General features: G+C 37.0%; 1 protein-coding gene across 2 annotated transcripts; it reads left to right on the top strand.

The window, feature by feature from the left end:
• The first annotated feature begins 884 nt into the window (after positions 1-884).
• Positions 885-23,150, top strand: LOC131167912 (RNA polymerase sigma factor sigF, chloroplastic). Of its 2 annotated transcripts, XM_058126980.1 has the most exons (9): positions 885-1,244; positions 6,126-6,274; positions 6,692-6,816; positions 6,979-7,185; positions 7,286-7,556; positions 7,653-7,883; positions 9,042-9,182; positions 9,632-9,832; positions 22,641-23,150. In XM_058126980.1, the coding sequence occupies exons 1-9, from the start codon at positions 1,169-1,171 to the stop codon at positions 22,926-22,928; spliced, it is 1,689 nt and encodes a 562-aa protein (XP_057982963.1). In that variant the 5' UTR covers positions 885-1,168; the 3' UTR covers positions 22,929-23,150. The 2 variants fall into 2 exon arrangements, with proteins under 2 accessions (XP_057982963.1, XP_057982964.1); XM_058126981.1 differs by lacking the exon at positions 885-1,244 and having other exon boundaries at positions 6,141-6,274; positions 6,995-7,185.
• The last annotated feature ends 100 nt before the right edge of the window (positions 23,151-23,250 follow it).

The raw sequence follows: 23,250 nt of genomic DNA, 5'->3' as shown, positions 1-23,250 counted from the left end.
TTTATTAATTAATTATTGTTATATATGTTGAGGTTATCTCACATCGGTTGTGGAAGGGGCTGGTGGTCAATTATTAAGTGTGAGAAAAAGTCTCACCCCTTGAGCTAACTTTTGGGGTTAAGAAGGCCTAAGACCACCTAACACTGGTATCTGAGCCATGGTTCAACATTCTCCCCGGGATGCAGAGTATGTGTGGCTGTTGATTTGGAACCCGATGTGTGAGGGGGAGATTGTTGGGGCTATTCCACATTTGTTGGGGTTATTCCACAATGGGGGCTGGTGATCAATTATTAAGTATAAGGGGAAACCTCATCCCATGAACTATCTTTTGGGGTTACGAAGGCCCAAGACCACATAACACGAGTATCAGAGCCATGATTCAACATTCTTCCCGGGATGTCGGGTACGTGGGGCCACTGATTTGGAACCCGATATGTGAGAGATTGTTGGAGTTATCCCATAATGATTGTGGAAAGGGCTGATGGTCAGTTATCAAACCAGTAACATTTACATGAAACAAGTATTAAGGATGCATGTCATTCACGTATGACTAAGCTGACCCAAACTTGTGAAAAACATATTAATTAAATAAAGTGTACAAAGGAGCAAAGGAGGTGGAATTTATTTATAACAAACTTCTAAAAGTTGATTTTAAGGTGACTGTACAAGTGCATAATCTATGCATGGTGTGATAATTGAGTCTCACAATAATGGCCTTCCCAAAAGTTGATTACGTTTTTGTCATGACTTTTGAAAAGTTGATAACGTTGTAATATAATTATGTTAATATTTAACCACTTATTATACAATTATATTTTTTTAATAAAGAATATTATTTTTGTATGAAACTCCAACTAATAATAGTAGACATTCACCGGTATTTATGGGGAAGCAAAGCTGAGGAGTTAATCAGCAGGTGTGGAACAACTGCAGCCTCATGCTCTTTCATGAACTTGTGTCGCTCTCTCTCTCTCTCTCTCTCTCTCTCTTTAGTCTTATCTGCTGCATTTTCTGCAAATTTGTGTATATATATAATCCCATGGGAAGAAAAGCACATGGAATAGAGCAGACAAGTGAGGCGTCTTCCCCAGAGAGAGAGAGAGAGAGAGAGAGTAGGCAAGTGAGGTAAGAGAGACAAAGAAAGGGCTTTTTACTGCAATACTTATCTATGGAGGTCGGAAGGAACTTGATTTCTTCGTCTCAGTCATTTCCTCCGAGAATTCATCGAAATTATCCTCTTTCTGGTAAAAGGGTAACCTTTATTATTATTTTTTTCCTTTCTTTGTTTGTTCTGTTTTTTGATATTTTTTTTTTGGTTTTTGATATTTTTTTACATGTTAAATGATAAATATCTGTACGTTTAGCTGGAAAATGAAATGGGTGTGCTCGTTGGGTGCTTTAGTGAAGTATGAGCAGTAGTTTGGGAGGAATAGAAGCATTAAAGTGTATCTTATGGTAGTGTTTGGGAGCATGAATTTTGGGTGCTGGATTTCGATTTGTATAGCTCGGGAAGGAACCAATACAATTTTATATTGTTTTTTGTCCAAATCTCTACAAATCTAAGCCCAAGATCCAAAATCCATGCTTCCGAAGGCAGGGTAAGAGTTTTTATAAGGAAAACTGGGATTTAAGGTGTATGTTGTAATATCTTTTGGAGTTCAATTAAGGGCTAATTATCCTTTATAGGTTGAATATGTATTTCAGAGGAGTGGTTCCATGTGCTAAGATTTTTTTGAGGTTTGTTTTTGATGAGATTAGTTTCAGTTCACGTATTGGCTTTGTTAAATCTCCATACTGCCTAAAGAAGCACCCTTAAAATGTTGTAATCAAGGTTCTTATAGTTTCATTTCTTGTATTTAGCTTGTTAAATCTCCATATTGCATAAAGAAACACCCAAAAGCAAAAATTAAAAATAAAATTAAGTTCTTATTTTTATTTTTTATTAGGGGCGGACCTTGGGTAAATGGTTAGGTTATTCTTTTGTGATTTGTTGTTCACAGGTTCGAGTCCAAGGAAACAATCTCTCTACAAAGACTACATACACTGTGACGACCATCCCCCTATCCTTGCAAAGTGGGGAGCCTTGTGGCCTTAGGATGCCTTTATTTTATTTTATTTTTTATTATTTTGGGGTTCAATATAAGGGTATAGACTAGAAAAAGCGCGTCCATTGGCCACAAGGTTCCCCACTTGGCGAGGATTGGGGGAGGGTCATCATGGTGTACACAGCCTTACCCTTACTTTTGTACTGAAGTTGTTTCCTTGGACTCGAACTCGTGACCAACCAGTCACAAAGGAGTAACCTTTCCATTGATCCAATGTCTGCCCTCATAGGAGTATAGACTAGACTAATTATATTTTGCACATGTTCAAATGAGACACTCTTGCATAAGAAGAGTTATAGACCAATCAAAATTTGACAAACTGGAAAGATGCAAGCTAATATTATAAATAGTGACATATTTTAAAATAAAAGGGTTGTTGCCATGGTTTTAAACAGCGGTAGTGGGTAGCAACCGTAGCATAGCATATAGTAACAAATGTAGTGGGAAGCAAGAGAGGAGGATCTTGCATAGCATGAAGCGGATGTAATGGTTGTGAATTTTTTCAAAGCACGCATGGCCTTCTTTATATTGATATATTTGCATGATTTAATCCCCTGTAACCCTGTAAAAAAAAGATTTTAAACTTATTTCAGATCCCATAGTTCATTTAGTAAGGGCAATAAATTTTACGTCGTTTTTGAATTGCATTTGGTAGAAAAATTATAGATATATATTTACTTTCATTTATCACATATGTGATAAATGAATTAACGAAACAAAATACATTAGTTTTTAGTATGATATGCGCCTTTAATCTACTAGACACATAAAATGTACAATAAATTAAACAAGTTCTATAAATTTATTAGTACTACGATTATAAGAAATTCTGACCTTTACAATAGCACAAAATGATGGCTTCTATTGACAAGTTTTGGAACAAAGAAAAATAATCTGGATAGATGTTTTTATATGTTCCCCCCAACATGATTGACTTAACAATGGAGCTTTGTACCCATATGCCTCCCTTCAACTTAATGCTCCCATTTAATTTACCAAAGCCTTTGCTTACAGTTCAACCATTGCCTTTCCTAAGGTTAGCTGTTCATGGATTTTTATTGCATCTAATCATAGGCTATTATGTGCCTTGCAAGTCTTAGTGCTTTGTTGCTATTAGGTTTAGTGCTAGTGCTTTGCACCATGTGACACTAGTTATTGCCTCTTGCTCAACCAATCAACTAGAAGTACACTGCAGTTTCATCCAAATGAACAAATTCTCAACCATCAAATGCAAAGTTAAACTGAAATAGTAAACAAGCATAAAGTAGGCAAAAGTCATGTAGTAAACTGTAAAGTAGCACCATTCATCATTAACAACTTAGTAGGAAACAAGTGCTTAGCAAGGGAGCAAGTAAGCTAAACATGTTTACAAAAATTAGTGAGTTTTACAATGACTAAGGAGCACTCCTCCTCCCGTAGAGAGCTTCGTATGCTATTTTGGATCAACCCTAGGAAACATCAAACTAATTGAGGAGTTGGACTCCATTTTACACTAAGTCATTATCCTTCTGAAAGAACAAAACCTACATTACTATTTACATGATGGTTACCCATCCCATGTATGCAAAACAAGTGGTCACAAGCAAGTATAATGCCTTGAGTAAGCTTGGCTCGTGACATTCTTCTCTAGTTATGCGGTCAATACTCTCATAGAATTTGACACTAGGTACTTTCCAACTATTTTGAGGAATAGTTCCATGTCTTTTGATGACATCCAACTGATTTCTTCTCGTTTCCACTTTAGTAAGTACTTATACCGCTTCTTTGTTGATGATTTGAGCTTTTTGTTTGCAACGATGACTTCAACTTCTTTTCTATTATGTGGCAATGTCTTTAGTAGTGCTTTGGTTGGATCTTCAGTGTTGGCTATGAATAGATTGAGCTAGATGATATGAAACATTGGATGCACCTTCATCCGAGCTAGAGGGTCAACCTTGTAAGAGGTTTGGACTTTGGCCAAGATGGGGATTGGTTCTTCATATTTATGAGCTAGTCTCCTATCTTAACTTTGTAGTGAATCGATTTATTCTGGTTGAAGCTTAACAAGCACCAAATCACTCGCATTAAAGTGCAACGGTCTTCTTCTTTGATATGCTTACTTCATTTGCTTAGAAGTTTTCTCTAGGTAAGCCCGAGTAGTCTTTGTGTTCTTTCTCCATTATTTGGTGAAGATGTATGATCTCAAACTCTTTCCTCTATTTGGCTTGTCCACTTTATGAGGTAATAGTGGCCGTGGCCTATTACAAACTCAAAAGGAATCTTGTTGGTTGTTGAGCTCTTATGGGAGTTGAAACTAAATTGAGCCACATTGAGTAGTTGCATCTGGTTCTTCTAATTGGTAGTGACAAAATGGTGTGAATACTCTTCAAGTATCCTGTTGAATCTCTCCATCTGTCCATCTATTTGTGGGTCGTCGCTCGAAGATATGTCTAGCTATGAACTGAGGATTTTGAAAAGTTCTATTCACAAGTTCCTTGTGAATCTTGTATCTCAGTCATTGGCGATGTCTCGGGGAACACCCCAATACTTCACCACATGTTTGAAAAACAAGTGGCTATCTCCTTTGTTGAATGGTGCTGTGGTGCTGGTATGGAAGTACCATACTTTGAAACTTGTCTATAACCATGAGTGTATACCATGCGTTCTTGATTTTGGGCAAGTTGATGATAAAAGTCTAGTGAGACACTCCCCCACAATCTTGTTGGTACTTGAAGAGGCTCCAACAACCCTTTAATCTTCTTTTGCTTGACCTTGTCTTGTTGGAAGGTGAGACAAGTTCTAGTATACTCAACCATCTTATGAGGCATGTGTGGCCAGTAGTACATCTACTCAAAAATGCCAAAGTGCAATGCCATCTTGGGTGGTATGCCTGCATGGTGTTGTGACACTTTGAATAGTGTCTTCCTTAGGTCACTGACTTGGGCACTAAGAGCTGGTTACCATGTGTCAACAACAACAATTCATCCTCAATCTAGGATTGTGTGCTTTGCCATCTTCCACCAGCTTTATGAAGTTTTGGGCAATTCGATCTTTGACAAGGTTGTCCTTAATGTGTTCTCACAAGAATCCTTACAAGAGCTGCTTCTCAGGCAAAGAAAGCAACCTTTGTGGGGTCTTTTGTTCTCCACTTGGACTTCCAGGGGAAGTTGCTGCTGGTTGTTGCCAGAGGAGCGAGATTTCTGTAGTAGGATCTGACCATAAATCTATAATTTTTATCCAGGATCCACTTAGAATTATTAGTGGTGTTTGAAAATTGGATTTTGCACAAGCTACCATAAAGTGTTGTAAGATGATCAATTTCCCAATCAAAGACATTTCTAACCAAAGGAATGCTCCAGGAAATCCCATGATCTTTAATTTGAAGGTGATTGCTGATTTGGGCATCTTTGTCTCGTGCCAAATGGAAAATGGAAGGGAATTTTGTGCTAAGGGGAGAATGGCTGGACTATACATTGTGCCAAAAGAAAGCATTATCTCCATTTCCCATTTAGAAACTGCTAAGGGAGAACAAGTTATCTTAACCCTATTGATGAATTTCCAAACTCCAACGCCATATGCTCCTCGGCGTCCTCACACATCTTTAATGGCCCAATCATTATGTAGAAGACCATATTTTGAAGCAATGATGTCCCACTGTCCTTCCAAAAAATGATCCTTCTCCTTCATGAATCTCGAGAGCCATTTTCCTAGGAGGGCTTTGTTGAAAATAGAAAGAGATTTAAGCCCTAAGCCTTATATTGAATGTTTGCTACTTATGTTAATTCACAATGCCTATGTTGCTTTCTAGAGTTTGATTGCTTGTATATGGGATATTATTTGTTTTCATCAGTTATGCACACTTCCAAGTCTTTGTGCTAATTCAGATGTTCTCTTGTTAGTATTGTCTTTCCTTGTACATTTTGCTGCTATGTTTTAGCTTTATTTGACTTACTGTTGTGGAGATTATTATATTATTATTATTGTTATTAATATTATTACTATTATTATTATTTAAAAAAATAGTTACATATAATTTTGCAGTTTTGATGCTTCATGAGCAAGTTGCTCCTGCTGTTACTTCTATGCCTACTGGTGTAGCTCAACATTTTCCTGCCTCAGTTCTTTTACAAGAGCATCGTGATGAGTATAGATCTATCATGTACATGAGGAAGGAAGAGAGACCATCACAGGTTGGAGTATTGTAGTATTGTGGTATATTATTACAGCTCATACTTGGGAAATTCAGTCTTAAAGTACATTTAGTTATGCCAATTTCCCCCTATATTTCACTAACTCCCTTTTGAGTAAATCTGTTATGTGAAAACTTTACTACACATGTGCAAACATAAAAACCTTATCCAAAGTTAAAGGGGTTCTATGTTTTTCAGATACTGCAATCTATTATTTTTGTTCAACCCCACTGCTGTTTCCTTTTATCAATTCCTCTACTATTTAGCTGTCTTCAAGTGTAATGCTGATGACACGTCTGACACATGTATCATTGATCAGAGTTATACCTCACATTTTTTTTCTATTGTTTCTTGTGTTTCTCTATAGTAACTCCTTTCAAATGTTTCTTCAATTATGAGTTTCCCCTTCCACTGTAGGCTTCATTAGATAGAGGACGGATGGAGATGAGGATTTCAGTCCTTGAGAATAAAACTGATGATTCTGACGAATGCATGAAGGATCTGGGACGCCGGTTGCTTCACTGGCCTGTATTATCATATTTGTAAGAGGAATAAATTTTTTTTCTCCAGCCACATGCATCAGTTTATTGTTTGAGTCTGTTTTAAAATGAGGTTCAAATTTGTTTACACCTGTTTCTGTTTTATTACAATTTTATCATAACTTTGATTCTTATGAAATTTTCATGTCGTATCTCTCCTCACAGATTGCCATCTTTACAGCCACATGAAAATTCATCTACATACTTGACTATGCAATATCCTACAGTTAATACAGAGAAATTTTTGGATTCTGAACCACGAGATGTGGTCAGCTTTGCTGAGAAAGCTTTGTTAGCCTCAAAACAAGCAGCCTCATTAGAACAGGTATTCGAAGAATTGGGGGCTGATGTTTGTGAATCTGTCTCTCCTAGGTTAGTTTTATGTTAACCACTAATCATTCCATGTTATCATGTTCTATTTTTTATTTTTATTTTTATTATATATACACTGTTGTCTAGAACATTTCTTCAGTTTGGGGCGCACAAGTTCACCTGATTTTCCGTTTGAGGAGAAGAAAACAGTGAGGTCAACACGGCGTCTTGAGAGGAAATCTAAGAAAAGGGGGGTACCAAAACCAAGAGTTATGGTCTTAAAGACTTCCAGTTCTAGGAGGGCAGATTTAAAAAAAAAGCTAAATGAAAGATTTGACCATGATGATCCCCTTCGGTTGTTTCTGTGGGGTCCTGAAACAAAACAACTTTTGACCATTAAAGAAGAATCCAAACTGATTGTTCAGATACAAGTATGTATTTTACTTGCAAGTTCCATCTATTTTCCAAATAGGTGATTTTTGGTTTGTAAGGAGACTTCATGTACTTGTTATTAATTCATATAACAGAATTTAATGAGACTGGAAGAGGTAAAGAGTAGGCTTCAATCTCAATTTGACCGGGAACCAACACTGATTGAATGGGCTGGGGCTGTTGGGATTAGCTGTCCTGTCTTGCAGTCTCAAGTGCGTTCTGGTAACAACAGCCGGGAAAAGTTGATCAATGCAAATTTACGTTTGGTGGTTCACATTGCTAAACAATATCAGGGGCGTGGCCTCGGCCTTCAGGATTTATTGCAGGTACCTAAAAACATTCGATGTCAGTGTTTTTTAATTTTATTTACTTGTATGCCTTTTCTTTTCTAGGTGACCAGGGAGGGAGATGGCATCTATAATGCTTCGTTTATGTATGGTGGGACATCCATTTTAGTGTCATGTTGATGCACCTTGTTGAAGGGCCTCAAATGTAAATGGATTTTTGAGACCTTGTCAGAAAAGCAGAAAAAAGGCTTTTTTGAGGGTTGCCTGCTGGTTTATACACAAGATAATTATTGTAGAATTGCTTGGTATGCGTTGCAGGTATCCACCTAATTGCTTGAGCTTTTAGGTTGACTTGCTCTACAAAACATTATCAAAGCTCTGGCCCAGGAGGTCTTAGCTTCAAGTTGTTATCTGTGTTTCCCCTGTTATTTCTATTGTATTGAATTTTGTTCTTTTTGTGTTTTTTGCGTCCATTCAAATTAGACCTATTTGCCTCTTCATGTGCAAGATGGGGTTGCATGTGTGGGTAGGGGCAGAGGGGTGTGTGTGTGGTTAAGTGTTGAATACCTTGATATTTGTTGGTTGACTTGCTGGCTGATAGCTTAAGTTTTTGGTGAAATGGATCTTTGACAATTACACAGGGCCTTTGAAGCTTGATAATTTATTTAACACATGAATGCACAAAGCACGGGCATGAAAACCCAAAAAGTGCTGCTATGGGGAAAATTTTTAATTCTTGGTTTAATTCCATTGAATGTGTCACATGCACATCTTTGCTGTTCTACACCCATTTTGTAGTTATGTTGGATAACATTTACTTGTCTTACCATATATTTTGTTGAGAATGAGATTCCAACTTTCCTTGTCTTCCCATATTTATTTATTTTTTCCAATGGCTGACATACGTTAACTACAAACGGGCTGAATTTTACCTTGTGTGGATTGATGAAAGGAAGTGATGATTTGAGGATTTCTTTTTCCCTGCTTCAATTTTTTTTTCTTTTTTTTTTGTGTGGATCCATTGGAGTCCCGCTATACCTGGCTATGCAATGGGGGAGTACACCATTTCCAATCCCACACCCCTTACAACTTGAAGACCTCAAACATGTGAGGTCCAAGCTCGACTATTGGGATGTTCCCTAAGACACTCCCCATGACTTCGTGCTTCATTTTTGATTCATTGGCAGCCTATTGCAGGAGGGAAGTATGGGTCTTATGAAGAGTGTTGAGAAGTTCAAGCCTCAAGCTGGTTGCCGATTTCCTACGTATGCATACTGGTGGATAAGGCAAGCTGTAAGGAAGGCCATACTTCAACATTCTAGGATGATACGTTTGCCGGTAATGACCCTCTCAGCTTCTTTAATGAAAAAGTTTCATTTTGAACAAATTTTGGAACTTCAGTGGCAAAGGTATTGCACCTAGTTGAAAGGTCTTAGAGCCAAGTCAGAAGTACTCTCTGGATGTGGAGGCAAGGCTGTAGCCATAATGCCCTCTGAATATTGCATGACATCTTTGTGCACTGGGTGCTGCAATTTCTATAATGTCCTTTTTTTTTTTTTTAATTTTCTTAATGATTTAAGATAGATTCTTCACTTTGAAAAATTTCTAATATTTATACCATATTTCACATAGATTCAGAAGTTTTTTAGTTATTAACAATTTAAAAACTCAAAGCATTATTGATGTTATTTTCAATTATAAGTTTTTTAATGACTCCATCTGACCATGTTGAATAAATCCAAGCTCTAAGAGTTGTGTCAAAAAAAATAATAATATATGCTTTGCAGGAAAATGTATACGGCCTCTTAGGCAAGGTAAAGGAGGCAGAGAGATCTTACATTCAGGAAGGACATCATAATCCAACTAGTGAGGAAATTGCAGCACGTGCTGGGATCACAGTTGAGAAGTTGCAAAGATTGCTATTTTATACAAGAAGGCCTCTTTCAATGCAACAGCTTGTGTGGGCAGACCAAGATACCACTTTTCAGGTAATTCCTTATTTTCATTTGATTTCCCTTTTCTATTTTTCTGATCCTAGAGTAGGACATTCAATTGCCCTACCTGATCTCAAGCCTTGGATTTGGATTTATGTGGGTTTGGACAAAACATAGTATAAAATTGTATTAACTTTCTTCCAAACCCACACAAAACCAAATCCATAACTTGAAATTCATGCTCCCAAATACTACCTTAAAGATAAGGTGCCCATGAGCGTGAGAATGCATCTTGGCAATAGGTAAACGAGAATGAGGCAAGTTGCACCCCACCATTATTTGCATGTCTTGTTTCACATAACATGAATCACCAAATTGTTACTCGTAGTTTTACTCTCTGAGATGAAATTATGAGATGCTTTGGGCTCTTTCGCTCATAATAGTTGGGCTTAGTAGTGTCTATGAGCCAATAATTTAACTACTTTATTATTATAATAATTTAGTAATTTCAGTAATGATTGTTTCAAAAATTATTGGTAATTATTTTTTTTAAATTTTAATTCGAGTGTCACAATTTTGGATGGAAGTTGACTGATTAGAGCATACTCTTTGGTAATGTTTGGTTTGCAGCATGGTCTTAAATTTCCACGAAATTGTCAAAATTTATGATTTCCGTCACCCTTGAAATCGAAATGGCAGTGGATTTCCATCTTGCATAATTTCCATCGAAATCTCAAGGGATCATCCGAAATTTATCGAAATCTCGAAATTTTAGTTAAACTTGTCGAAATTTTAACTATACAATGAAATTTCGTCGAAATTCAAATGAGAGATTAAGGAGTGAAGTGAAATTTCTCTTTTAATATATTTTATCAAAATAAAAGATTATTACAAGTTCTTTTAAAATTATATGAAAAAATAAGCTTACAGTAATATTTTATTTAACCATTCATGTCTAAATTATCATTATTTGTATAATAAATGATATTTAAATGATTTATGAATTTCATTTGTATTAACTGAATATGTTTAATGTACATTATCTCACAAATATGTTTGATACACACAATATTTTACTACTTTTCTACCTCATTATGTTTGTTAACCATTTCTAAAGTTTCACAAAGAATTTCATACTTTACTACTAAATTCCGTTATTTTTTCAAATTGAAATCAAAATTGTCATCGAAATAGAATTTTCCGTCGAAATGTCCATACTTTTGGAGCTTCAAAATTTGAGTCGAAATCGAAATTTAAGACCTTGGTTTGCAGAATGCTTATTCTTAGAAATAGAGGTAGTTACAATAGAAAATTTGATACTTTATATTAAAAAATATCTTATCATAAAGTGAATTACATTGTAAAACTTTTTATGAATTCATAACAAGGAATAGATGAGGAATAACTATACCCAAATTTTACTGCAGTTTCATGTTCTATGTTGGATGGAATGATAATGAATAGATAAGAAATAACTAATACTCCTAATCACAAATTTCTCATTGTATTACGTTTTATTCCTAAGAATAGTTATTTTGTCACCAAATGTAACTTTGTATGTTAAAAAAAAAAAATACAATGCCCAAAAACATACGAGGCTATTAAAATTTGATTCGATATATAGCTACATAATATATATATATATATATATATATATATATAAATTTTTGGAAAGATCTACTAATGAAAAGAATAATTATGAAGAATGGAGGATAAGAAATCCTGTAGGACAACTGAAAAGTAACAAAGAAGCACAGTTACATTAAAGCTGCCTTCCAATCTCTTTGGACACCAGACAGTGACAAACACTTAAAAATCCCAAAAGAATGTGCTCAAAAAGAGGCGTTAAAAATGACTTCCTCCCAAAGTAGAGGAGGGGTCTTTTTATCTCTGAAAATTCTGGCATTCCTTTCAATATACATCACCCACAGCACTGAAAAAAACTGTGCTGACCCAAAAATTCTTCCCTGTTTTTTCTTTCCAAAGCGCAAAACTTTACCATGAAAAAATTAAATATAGATTCTGTAGTCACTCACTCTTCTCCAAAAAACAAAAACAGATTATTTCATGTGTTTCTCGCCACCTTACAATGAAGAAATAGATGGCTAGAACTCCCATTTGAACCGTTGCACAACATACAAATATCTGGACTAAGTGCTTTGTTGGGTCTCCTGATCTGTAACACATCATTCATATTAATCTTGTTTAGTGTGGGAGTCTAAACGAATGCCTGGACTTTAATTGGAAACTTTGCTTTCCACAACTTTATTTAACAAGAAAGGTTTATGGTTTGTGGATTTACTAAGATTTGAGAAAAAAGGCTTTGAAGAACAGGATCCCAAAGCATCTCAATCCAAAGCCTTGTGTCCTCCCTCAAATTTGGCAGGAAAGAATCCAACACGCTCAGCAAACGAGTTAACTCATCAACCTCTCTCTTATTGAGACTCTTGTAAAAAAATGGAAATCCCAGGAAAAGAGCACCCACCCCCCTTCCAATTGAAATAAAAATCTGAAATTGGTGCCTAATGGACAGAGGAAAGTCTAAACAAGTGCTGCACCAACAGATCCAATGAAGAGTCACCAACCCAAGTATCCTCCCAGAAGCGAATTTTGCCCCCATTCCCCACTTTGAAACGAGTAAAAGGAAAGAAAAGACAAGCTACCTGTGAAACAAACTTCCAAGCACTTGAATGAGTAGCATTGCCACTTCCTTTTGAATCCGAACCATTCCTGTGCAACCTGTATTTACTCTATTACTTTGTGCATAAGGAATTAGGTTCTAAAGGAAACCTTCATAACTGTTTTCTAGTTAAACAAATATTTTTAGAAACCACATTTCCAAGACCCAACTAACTAGGCGATTGCTTTTATTCTCCCCACTACCAGCCCATAAAAAAAAAACCTTAAAAGACCTTTTTCCAATTTCCTTCACCTTGGGAGGTAATTCAAAACAAGAAAGGTAATAAATGGGAATGCTGTCTAGGGAAGCATTAATAAGCACAATTCTACCTCCTAATGAGAGACCAGCGTTCTTCCAACCTTCCAATCTATTGCCCACTTTCTCTTATCACAAAATCCCAAGAAGCATCATATAGAGGATTTCCACCATTAGGAAGACCAAGATAAGAAAATGGCCAAGAAAGGGATACACAACTTGCTAAATATCGAAGATTCTCCAAATCTTTGGTACATAAACCAATACCCATTAGGCCACTCTTAGACATGTTGATTTTAAGCTCAAAATTCTATAAAAAATTCGCTGCATCATTCTCAATTGGCCCATGCTTAGATTCTTTTGTCATCAAAATATCATTTTTCTTTCCCCTAATTAGCCCATGGTGCTTCTATCTCTAGTAATTCCTTGGGAGCACCATGGGTAAACTCTATACTTGTTTTTTTCTCAATGTTTTTTCAAGGCCATGTTTGGTTATCCCTTGATAAGCTTTAAGAAAATTGGCGAAGAGGAGTGTCCGTACACCCCTAGCATTGGCGAGACCCAGGGGAAGAACTTATGTTTTATACATGCTCTATGTGCTTGAGTGGTTTATTTTTTTCATTTTTAATTTTTTTTTTTTGCATTTTAATGAATTTATTTGAATTCTCTAACTTGATTTATAAATTGGTAATTACTCTAATTTCGCGTTACAATTATTTTTAAAAAAATTTACAGTGAGTTCAATTTGACTTTATTTCTTATATATGTCATGAATTTGCCAAATAGGGCCTTGCTAAAATGGTGTTGAGATTTGTAAGGGCCCTTTTGGTTAAGGTTTGGATTCAATTTTCTGTATCTGATGATGCGGGATTCAAATAATACACAAAATTCGTCTTTGGTTGGACATTTTTTCAAAAAATTGTTTTTGGAAACATATATAGAAGCACCCTAGAAAATACTAGTCTTTAGGAAACAATTTTAAGGTGTTTTTTCGTGTTTTAGATACAATTTTCTTGGTGTAATGAAAACATGGGTGTGGGGTAAAATCAGTTTTTTGATAATGATACTAATAATGATAATAATGATGCTAATAATGATTATTATTATTATTTAACAAATTTTCCCTTGGATCAACCTTAATAAAAGTAGTTCCACTATTTTCATTTGCATGAACAATTTTTGAAAAAAGTTAACCAAATGTGTTTTTGATTATAAAAAATGCATGACACAATTCCTTCTATTTTCAAAAGCAATATGGAAACTCGTTTTTTAATCCATAAGCAAACGAGCCTGTATATTTTGACCTATATAAGATATCGAGGTATTGAATCTTTATTGTATTTTCTTTAGCATAACTTTTACGATAAATTAGGGGGTCAAGGTTTCAAATGCAGTTTTTTGTATCTGAAAATTCTGGATACAAAAAATATGCAAAATTTGTATTTGATTAAGTGTTTAAGGTAACTATTTTTTGGAATGGTATCCAAACACACCCCAAAAAATACAGTTTTTTATGAAATAATGTTAAGTTGTTTTCCATGTTTTTGGATTTAGTTTTCCGGATGCAATGAGGACAAAGAGTATGTGATATAACCCATTTTAAAAATAATCATAGTAATGATGATAATAATAAATTAATAATACTAATAATGATTATTTGTAATATTTTTTTATTACTATTTTGTTAATTAATTGTCACTTGGGTCAAACTTAACCAAATGTTGTTCCACACTTTTCATGTTTGAGAACAATTTCGAGTTGAGCTAATCAAATGCTTTTTTGAGTACAAAAAATACATGATATAATCCCTTGTTTTCATTTTCAAAAACAACAATATAGAAACTCGATTTTGAATCCTTAACCAAATAGGTTGCTAGTTTCCATTTTGCTATTTTTTTGGCAGCTCTAGAGAAATCCAATCTTGAGTATTTGGTATATATTGATTGACAAGATTTGAGGACTGATTGACGGAATGTATCAATTGTCAATTGTAAACTTTTTTGTGTGAGATTTTTTTTTTTTTTTTTCATTTGAAATTTATGAGAGATAATTAGAATTTTTTGTGAAAAAATGGATGTTTGGCAGTATTTTGTCTTTGATTAGTAATATTTTTACATATGCTATAGGGTCTTGGTTTGGTCTTACCATGAAATTTTTAGAAGAAAGTAAAAGAGAGAGAAGAAGAAAGTAAAAGAGAGAGAACTATACAAGAGGAAGTGAATATCACTTGGTGTACTTAGCGTACAACTTTGAGATGTATATATAGCTATACAAGAGAGTGAGTTTATCCTAACATTTCGATGTGGGATTAAAAAACTATACACTATGTTCAATACTCCCCCTCAAGTTGAAACGAAGATGTTGACAAGTCGAAGCTTGGAGATAGCAATCTGTAACAAACCTAGGCCAACAGACTTGGTGAAGACATCAATAACCTGGCCTTTGGAGGAGATAAAATGGGGAAAGATAATCCCTTAATGAACTTTTTTCCTGATGAAGTGAATATCCACCTCAATATGCTTGGTCCTCTCATGTAGAACTGAATCAGAAGAAAGAGATCTAGCAGACTTCTTGTCAAAAAGTTTGTCACAGGAAAGCCAATCTCAAATAGGAGAGAGTGTAGCCACAGGATCTCATAGGTACCTTGTGCCATAGCACGGTACTCAGCCTCAGCAGAAGAACGTGAAACCACTGTGTGCTTTTTACTCTTCCAAGAAAGAAGATGATCACCCTTGAAAGTACAAATACCTGAGGTAGATCGTCTATCAGTCTTGGACCCAGTATAGTCAGCATTAGTAAACACGGAAAGACCTAGTTGTATTCCAGATGAATAGAATAATCCCAGTCCAGGTGAGGTCTTCACATACCATAAGATGTGATAGACGACATCAAGATGTGAAGTTCGAGGAGAATGCATGAACTGACTTACTAGGCTCACTACATAGGCCAAATCAGGCCGAGTGTTGGTCAAATAGATGAGGTGACCAACAAGTCTTTGATAAACCGAAGGGTCTATCAATAGATCACCAGATTCTGCAGAAAGGGAGATAGGATCCACGGGCGTAGAAGCAAGCCGACATCCCAACATACTGGTGTCCATAAGGAGATCTAGGTCATATTTCCGCTGAGAGAGGGAAATGCCCTTGCAGGAGCGTGCTATCTCAATGCCCAAGAAATACTTGAGGGGTCTCAGATCCTTGATGTCTAAGGTGTCCTCCAAGTCCTTTCTAATTTGAGCAATTCCAGACAAGTCATTACTTATAACAATAATATCATCCACATAGATAGAGATAATGGTGCAAGGACCATGGGAGAGACACCTAATAAAGCAAGTGTGGTCTGATTGGAACTGAATAAATTCCATAGAGAAAACCACATCACTGAATCTTCTAAACCATGCACTAGGTGATTGCTTAAGCCCATATAAGGACTTGCACAATTTACACACCTTTCCAGAATACTCCACTTGAGTAGAAAAACTGGGAGGGGGATTCATGTAAATAATATTAGTAAGATCACCATTCAAGAAGGCGTTCTTGACATCAAGTTGATATAAAGGCCAAGTGAAAGAAGCCGCCAAAGAGATCAGGAGGCGAACAATAGTAAGCTTCGCCGCAGGAGCAAATGTAGCATGAAAATCCTTACTGGGAATCTGTGTAAAACCCTTGGCCACCAAGTGGGCTTTATACCTGTCAACAGTACCATCTGCAAGGTGCTTAACTGTGAAAACCCATTTACAGCCCATCGTGCGTGCATCTGAAGGAAGGGGAACAATATCCCAAGTATGCTGCTAATGTAGAGCTTCCATCTCAGTACGCATGGCTGCAACCCATTTGGGGTCTTGGAGGGCCTCATGAACTGAGCGAGGTACGATAATAGCATCAACCTGTCCCAAAAAGGCTTGATAATTTGAGGAAATATCCTGATAAGAAAGATATTGGGAGATAGGGTGGTCAGTAGAATAGGCCAAAGAAAGTCTATCAGGAGCTCGACGGATTCGAGAAGGATACCGTGAGGAGGGAGCAAAGGGATCAGGGACTATAAGAGACATACCTGAGCTTGGTGAAGATGCTCGCAGAGGCTCCAAAGGGCGCGGTCGGCGAGTGTAAACCCGTGGAATGAGAGAGATATGGTCCTGCCCAGTGGGGGCAGAGGTAGGAGGCTCAGAGGAGGAAGACAACATCGGAGAAGAGGGCATTAGTATAGATGGGAGAAAGATAGGCTCAGGTCGAGGAAGTGGAGATGGCACTGGCTGAGATATAGAAGGAGAGGAGTTAGTGTAGAAGGGGGTAGATTCATGGAACGTGACATCGAGAGAGTGATAAGTGTGCCGACCAATAGGATCATAACAGCGATATCCCTTAGACGTAGAGAATTACCCTAGAAAAATGCATTAGATGGCCTTATCATCAAGCTTGGTCCAAGAAAGACTCCGGTCATGAACAAAGTAGGTGCATCCAAACACTCTAGGAAGAAGGGAGAAAAGGGACTTGTTAGGATGCAGAAGATGAAGTGGAGTAAAATTCTCCAATGCACGACTTGAGGTACGATTGAGAAGATTGGCTGCAGTGAGAACGATGTGAGGTCAATAAGACTTGGGGACTTGCATTCCCTAAAGAAGACAATGGACAATAGACATGATGTGGCGATTTTTTTGTTCAACCATACCATTCTATTCAGGAGTGTAGGGACAAGTCAGCTATTGGAGAATACCCTATTGACACAAGTCAGCACGAAACTCATTACTAAGGTACTCACGACCATTGTCAGACCTCAAGATACGAACCACAGTATTGTATTGAGTCTTTATCATTCGCAGGAGAGCCTAAAAATGAGTGAAAACTTCAGATTTATTTTTCATGAGGTAGACCTAGGAACAACGGGAGTAATCGCCAATAAAGATGACATAATATCGATGTTGAGTGAGTGAGGAGACAGGGGAGGGACCCTAGACATCACTATGAACAATATCAAAAGCTGCAAGAGAATGGTGCATACGAGATGGATAAGATGAATGAACATGCTTAGATAATTCGCAAGTAGCACACTGAAATTAAAATTCTTGCAAGCTTTATTAAATTCTGGAAGCAACCAACACAAATATTTAAAATTTGGGGCATGCCACAAATCCAAGGTTTTTAAAGAGAAAACAGCGGAAACATCAGAAGGCAATATAGATGCCTGAAAGCTAGAAGAGGATGCAGGATAGGAAGGCGGATTGCCAAAGTAGTGGAGCCCATCCCTTTCAAAGCCCCTGCCAAAAATCTTCCTTGAACTTAGGTCCTGCAAGTAATAAGAGTTGGGTAAGAAAACCACAGCACAGTTATATTGTTTGGCAATACGGCTAACTGATAACAAGTTATAGGAAAATTGTGGAAAATAATAAATAGGGAATAAAGATGGAGTTGAGGATAAATAAGCAGTGTCTAGGGTATGAATAGAACGAGAGGTACCATTGGCAATGTGGACAGTACGAACCAACGAAGGGACAGGGGGTGTAATGAGAGATGCCTCATCAGTCAAATGGTTTTTTGCCCCTGAGTTCAGCATCCAAACGGGTGTGCCACCGAGCGTGCTAGATTTACTTAAAAGGGCAGTAGGGTTACGTACAACAAAGGTGGCTGTAGAGGAGGATGCAGTTGGTGCTACAGAGGCAATGAGGCTAACTTGAGACTGAAGCTGAGTAAGTTGAGCCTAGAGCTGAGAGAAATATGGAGCAGCAGCAGGTGTAGAAGTAAGAGAAGCCGGAGGTGCAGGAAGAGATTCTGAAACAGCTCCAATGTTAGAAGGTCCCTGACCTTTGCCATGACCACGACCATGAGAGGCCTGTTTGGAGTAAAGCTCCTGCAGCTCAGGGTGGAGAATGAAGCAACGCTCAATGGTGTGATTATTTTGTTGGTAGTGTTGGTAGAATCGAGTCTTGCAGTCACAAACTTAGCACCAGTAGGGGCTGCAAGGGCAACTTGCTCCAGCACATTGGAAGAAGCAAATCTAGGGAGAAGATGTCGTCGTCGATCATTACCATCAATCATTGCAAATGCCTCTTACAAAGAGGGGACCGGGGATGTGTTCAAAATCTAAGTCCGGAGTGTCTAGGAAAGGGGCCGAAAAAAGGTAGCCAGAGTCGCTGAAAAAGCTGCTAGAGTCGTCGGGAAAGTCACCGGAGTCGTTGGGAAAGTCGTCGGAAAGTTGTCGAAAGTCACCAGAAGAAGCCGCTGAAATGTATCGGGAAAATAGTAGACTGAGTTTTTTGATGTATAAGGTCCACTCAACCTACTACCAATAAAGCTTTCTGATGCACAAGCTCTACATACGTGGCGAGTGCAGAACATATGGCTCAATTGAGAACTCGGACCTTAAACAAGGAACCCAACCTTGCTCTGATACCAAGAAGAAAGTAAAAGAGAGAGAAGTATACAAGAGGAGGTGAATATCACTTGGTGTACTTAGCTTACAATTTTGAGATGTATATATAGCTATACAAGAGAGTGAGGTTATCCTAACATTCCGATGTGGGACTAAAAAACTATACACTATGTTCAATACTTTTCATTGTTTCAAAGGATCTATTGATATTTAAATTTATAGTTAGAATTTTGGCCTTTTAGTGCTTACTCCTTGTGTTTATTCCTTTTGTTTCAAATCACTTTGGAACCATTTTCCCGTAATTGCATACCCTTGCGTTACGGTCCCACATCGGATGTGTATTAGGGAGATCTTGGACTTATAAGGAGGGTTTGGGTTCCAATTAAACGAGGTACCTTTTGTAGGACAAACCTGTGACTGTGAGACCAGTGGGCCAAAGCAGACAATGCCTCACCGGAGTGGGATCTAGGACTGTTACATTTGATATTAGAGCCTCCCTGGGAGTACTATCATGTTAATGGATCCATCCTTCGGATATTATTATGTGAGATGATTCTACAAAAAAGGTGTAAGCGACTTTGATGGGGATGTTAGAGATCGGACGAGAAGGCCTATCACGGTCTCACATCAGATGTGTGCTAGGGAAATCACGTTGACGAGGATGTCAGAGATTGGATGGGAGAGCCTATCATGGTCCCACATCGGATGTGTATTTGGGAGATCTTGGGCTTATAAGAAGGGTTTGGGTTCCAACTAAATGAGGCACCTTTTATAGGACAAGCCCGTGAGACTAGTGGGTCAAAGCGGACAATACCTCATTGGAGTTGGGCCCAGGACTGTTACACCTTGCATTTATGATGGAATTAAGCTGGAATTATGGTATGTGTTTGGTAAGAAAGCAATAACTTTAGCACTTGTTTTCCTTGCTCTTTTATCTAAGTATAGTCTCAGTTTCATTCATGCTGTTGTCCATGACCCATAAAATCAGTTCATTATTGTTGAGAGATTGAAATATTACCAACTAGAATTCATTGTTTTTATTTGATAAAGATGTGTGTGACTGAAATTTTGGGTGTGGTATCTTAGTTGTTGTATTTAGACTCTCTTTCTCTCTCTCTCTCTCTCAAATTTTATACTTTGTATGGTTCTATGATCATCTAATGCTTCATCTTATTAATTTAATTTCTACAAATCTGACTTGTCAAGTTTCTTATTTTTTTATAGGCTTCAAACTTCTAAAATATTGCCATGTTTTCCCCTTTCCCCCAGGGAAGTGTTGGTTCTGTAATTTTGTTTATCTGTTTTTTCACTGAACCTTGCAAGTTAAAAATTGATGCTTGTAGCTGATCTTTATTTTGTTATGGTGTCCCAAGAACAAGGAAATTAATTAGGTACATTATCCTCACCCTACTAAAATTGTAGCTGCTGTGGCTATTGCGGCTAGAATTGTTGGTGTGGCTACTACCCTTAATATAAGGAGAACCAAACCAAAATTTCTTTAGTAGCTGCTATGAGTAATTTACTTACAAAGATACTAACAATATTTAATTATCTTATTATTATATTTTACTTCTAAGAGAACTATCAACAATAAATACATCATAATGCAACTAAGACGAATGCCAACCGTGCTTCCCCTAGGCATATGTTCCTCATAGGCTTTAATGGGAAATAAATGTATGATTTTGTTGTCTACATCACTCTGAATAAACTGTCTATGTTTCAACCTTATGCTTCTCTACAACACACACACACACACACACACATTTGTTGTCTACATCACTCTGAATAAACTGTCTATGCTTCAACCTTATGCTTCTCTACAACACACACACACACACACACACACCACACACACACACACACACAAACAAAAATAGTGTTGCTCACATACAAATCCCAAACTTATCCTTATTTTTAGAGCTGAATGTGGGCTTCCCTTATTTTATAGTCATACTGACAATTCGATTAGTTTGAATTTTTAATTCTGTGTGCCTTAAGGGAGCTGCTGCATATTGTTAGTAAAGTAGTTTTTATACTAATTTCTTGTTCACCCTCTGTTGAATTGTTGCACGATATTTGAGTGCAGCTTTGCCAAGATATATGAACTTTAGCATATGCATATGAAATTTAATACCAAATGCCTTTAAGATGGAGGTAGCTACGAGGTCTTAATTGTTAAGTGTACAATCCTTTACACTCCCTCCATAATTTTGGAGTTACTTCCCTGCTTAATTAAGCTCTTTGGTTACACTTCAAGGGAACCCTTCATATCCTTGTATAGGTATTGTTTTTTCCCATCAATTATTATTGACCCACAAGATTTGAGTTTCTTGCCTGTACCAATGGAACTGAAATGAACTAAAGGATGCTAATGATTTCTAAATAGGAGGGAGATCTGGTGATACAATCCCTATCATTCTTTGTTTTTTTTGTTTTGTTTTGTTTTTAAGGATTTGTTCTAATTCAAAGTTGTAATCAATAAGTGGTAAAAACATGAGGCATTTTACATTAGAAAAATTATAAAAAAAAAGAATAAGAGTTGGGACGTATAAATAGTGTTTGGCTCATGAAAATATGATGGAAATAGAAGCAAATCTTAGGCTTCTACTCCTATTTCATCATTTGGGCTTTTTAAATGAGGGCATAATTATATTCTAAGAACAATGTTAATGTTTCACTTAATGGATTGGTGATTTGGTCTTGCATGTATAGAATTTACTATTTCTTACCTACCCTATTTGCATAAAACACTAAAATAACATTCAATATCTCATATATTCGAACATCATGTTTGGTTTGTGGAATGGGTGTGTGGAATGAAATGAGATAGAAATTGAATGAAATGAAAAATTGAATGGTAAAGATGACAAAATCAAGGGATAAATTCAATTTTATTTCTTTAGGTTCCATTCCACTCCTATATGCCAAACATGTCATAAGTTTCCTACTCAATCCCTCTCCTTGTCCCTTCTAAAGACATGTATTTAAATACTTAATTTCTGGCCAAGCTGTTGTTTGAGGTAAAGGTTACCATGGGAGTTGACGACTCATTGCTAGCATGCATTCGCAATAATTGTGTTACACAAACTTATTTTCATGAATTGAATATTTAATTTTTAAAAATAAAATTCTATTTTATACAAGAAGGCCTTTTCAATGCAATAGCCTGTATGGGCAGACCAAGATACCTGTTTTCAGTTAGTTCCTTATTTTCATTTGATTTCCCCCCCTCCTATTATCCATTTTTTTAGACATGAAATAAATTAAAGACAAAATTAGAATGAAAGTTATGGCAGATGCCTGTGATTCATTCACACCCACCCACTACCCTGGTTTTTGGCTACTGCTTCTGCAGTTGATGCATGGTTTTCTATATTGTCACTAGATGTGCTTTGTTGGCCCTTGTTTTAGCTGAGATCATCTCCCACTTTTCAAGTTAGCGGAGCAAAGTTAACAGAGGCAGAACTAGACAAATATTGCTATAGAATGCATTTTTTTTTTGGCTGCTGCTGCTTGCTGTTATGATTATGGCTCATAGCAGTCTCTTGTTGCTTTCAGGAAATCACAGCAGACAACAAGGTTGAGATCCCAGGTGTGAGTGTGGCCAAGGAGTTGATGAGGCAGCATGTGAGGAACCTCCTTGGCGTTCTCCCTACTAGAGAGAGGCAGATCATCAGACTGAGGTATGGCATTTTAGATGGCAAACAGAAAACCTTGTCTGAAGTTGGGGGTATGCTCGGGTTTTCAAAAGAAAGGATCCGACAGTTGGAGAACAGAGCAATGGACAAGCTTAGGAAATGCCTTGGCAGCCATGGACTTGGGGCATATACAGATTTGCTTATTTAGACCTAGTAGAGTAAGACATGGTTTAGCTGTTTAGCTAGGAGAGAAAATAAGCTCATAAGCGTTTGTGGCTTTACAATGTGAATCTGTACATGTGCATTATCTTGAAAGATGCAACTTCAATTGACATGAATTTGTGAACACTGAGCTTGAATGATGATGGGGAGATTTTCTCCTAATGAAAGAAGATAACCTTAATGAGGACGTTGTGATGATTGATATGAAGACAATTGCCATTATGTTGATATCAATTACTGTTGGGGTTTGTTCCACATCAGTTGTGGAAGAGATTTGGTGGTTAGTTATTAAGTGTGAGGGAAAACCT

Source organism: Malania oleifera, chromosome 11 (genome assembly GCF_029873635.1).
Source record: "Malania oleifera isolate guangnan ecotype guangnan chromosome 11, ASM2987363v1, whole genome shotgun sequence".
NCBI classification, from domain to species: domain Eukaryota; kingdom Viridiplantae; phylum Streptophyta; class Magnoliopsida; order Santalales; family Ximeniaceae; genus Malania; species Malania oleifera.
This window is presented reverse-complemented; position numbering and strand designations above follow the sequence as displayed.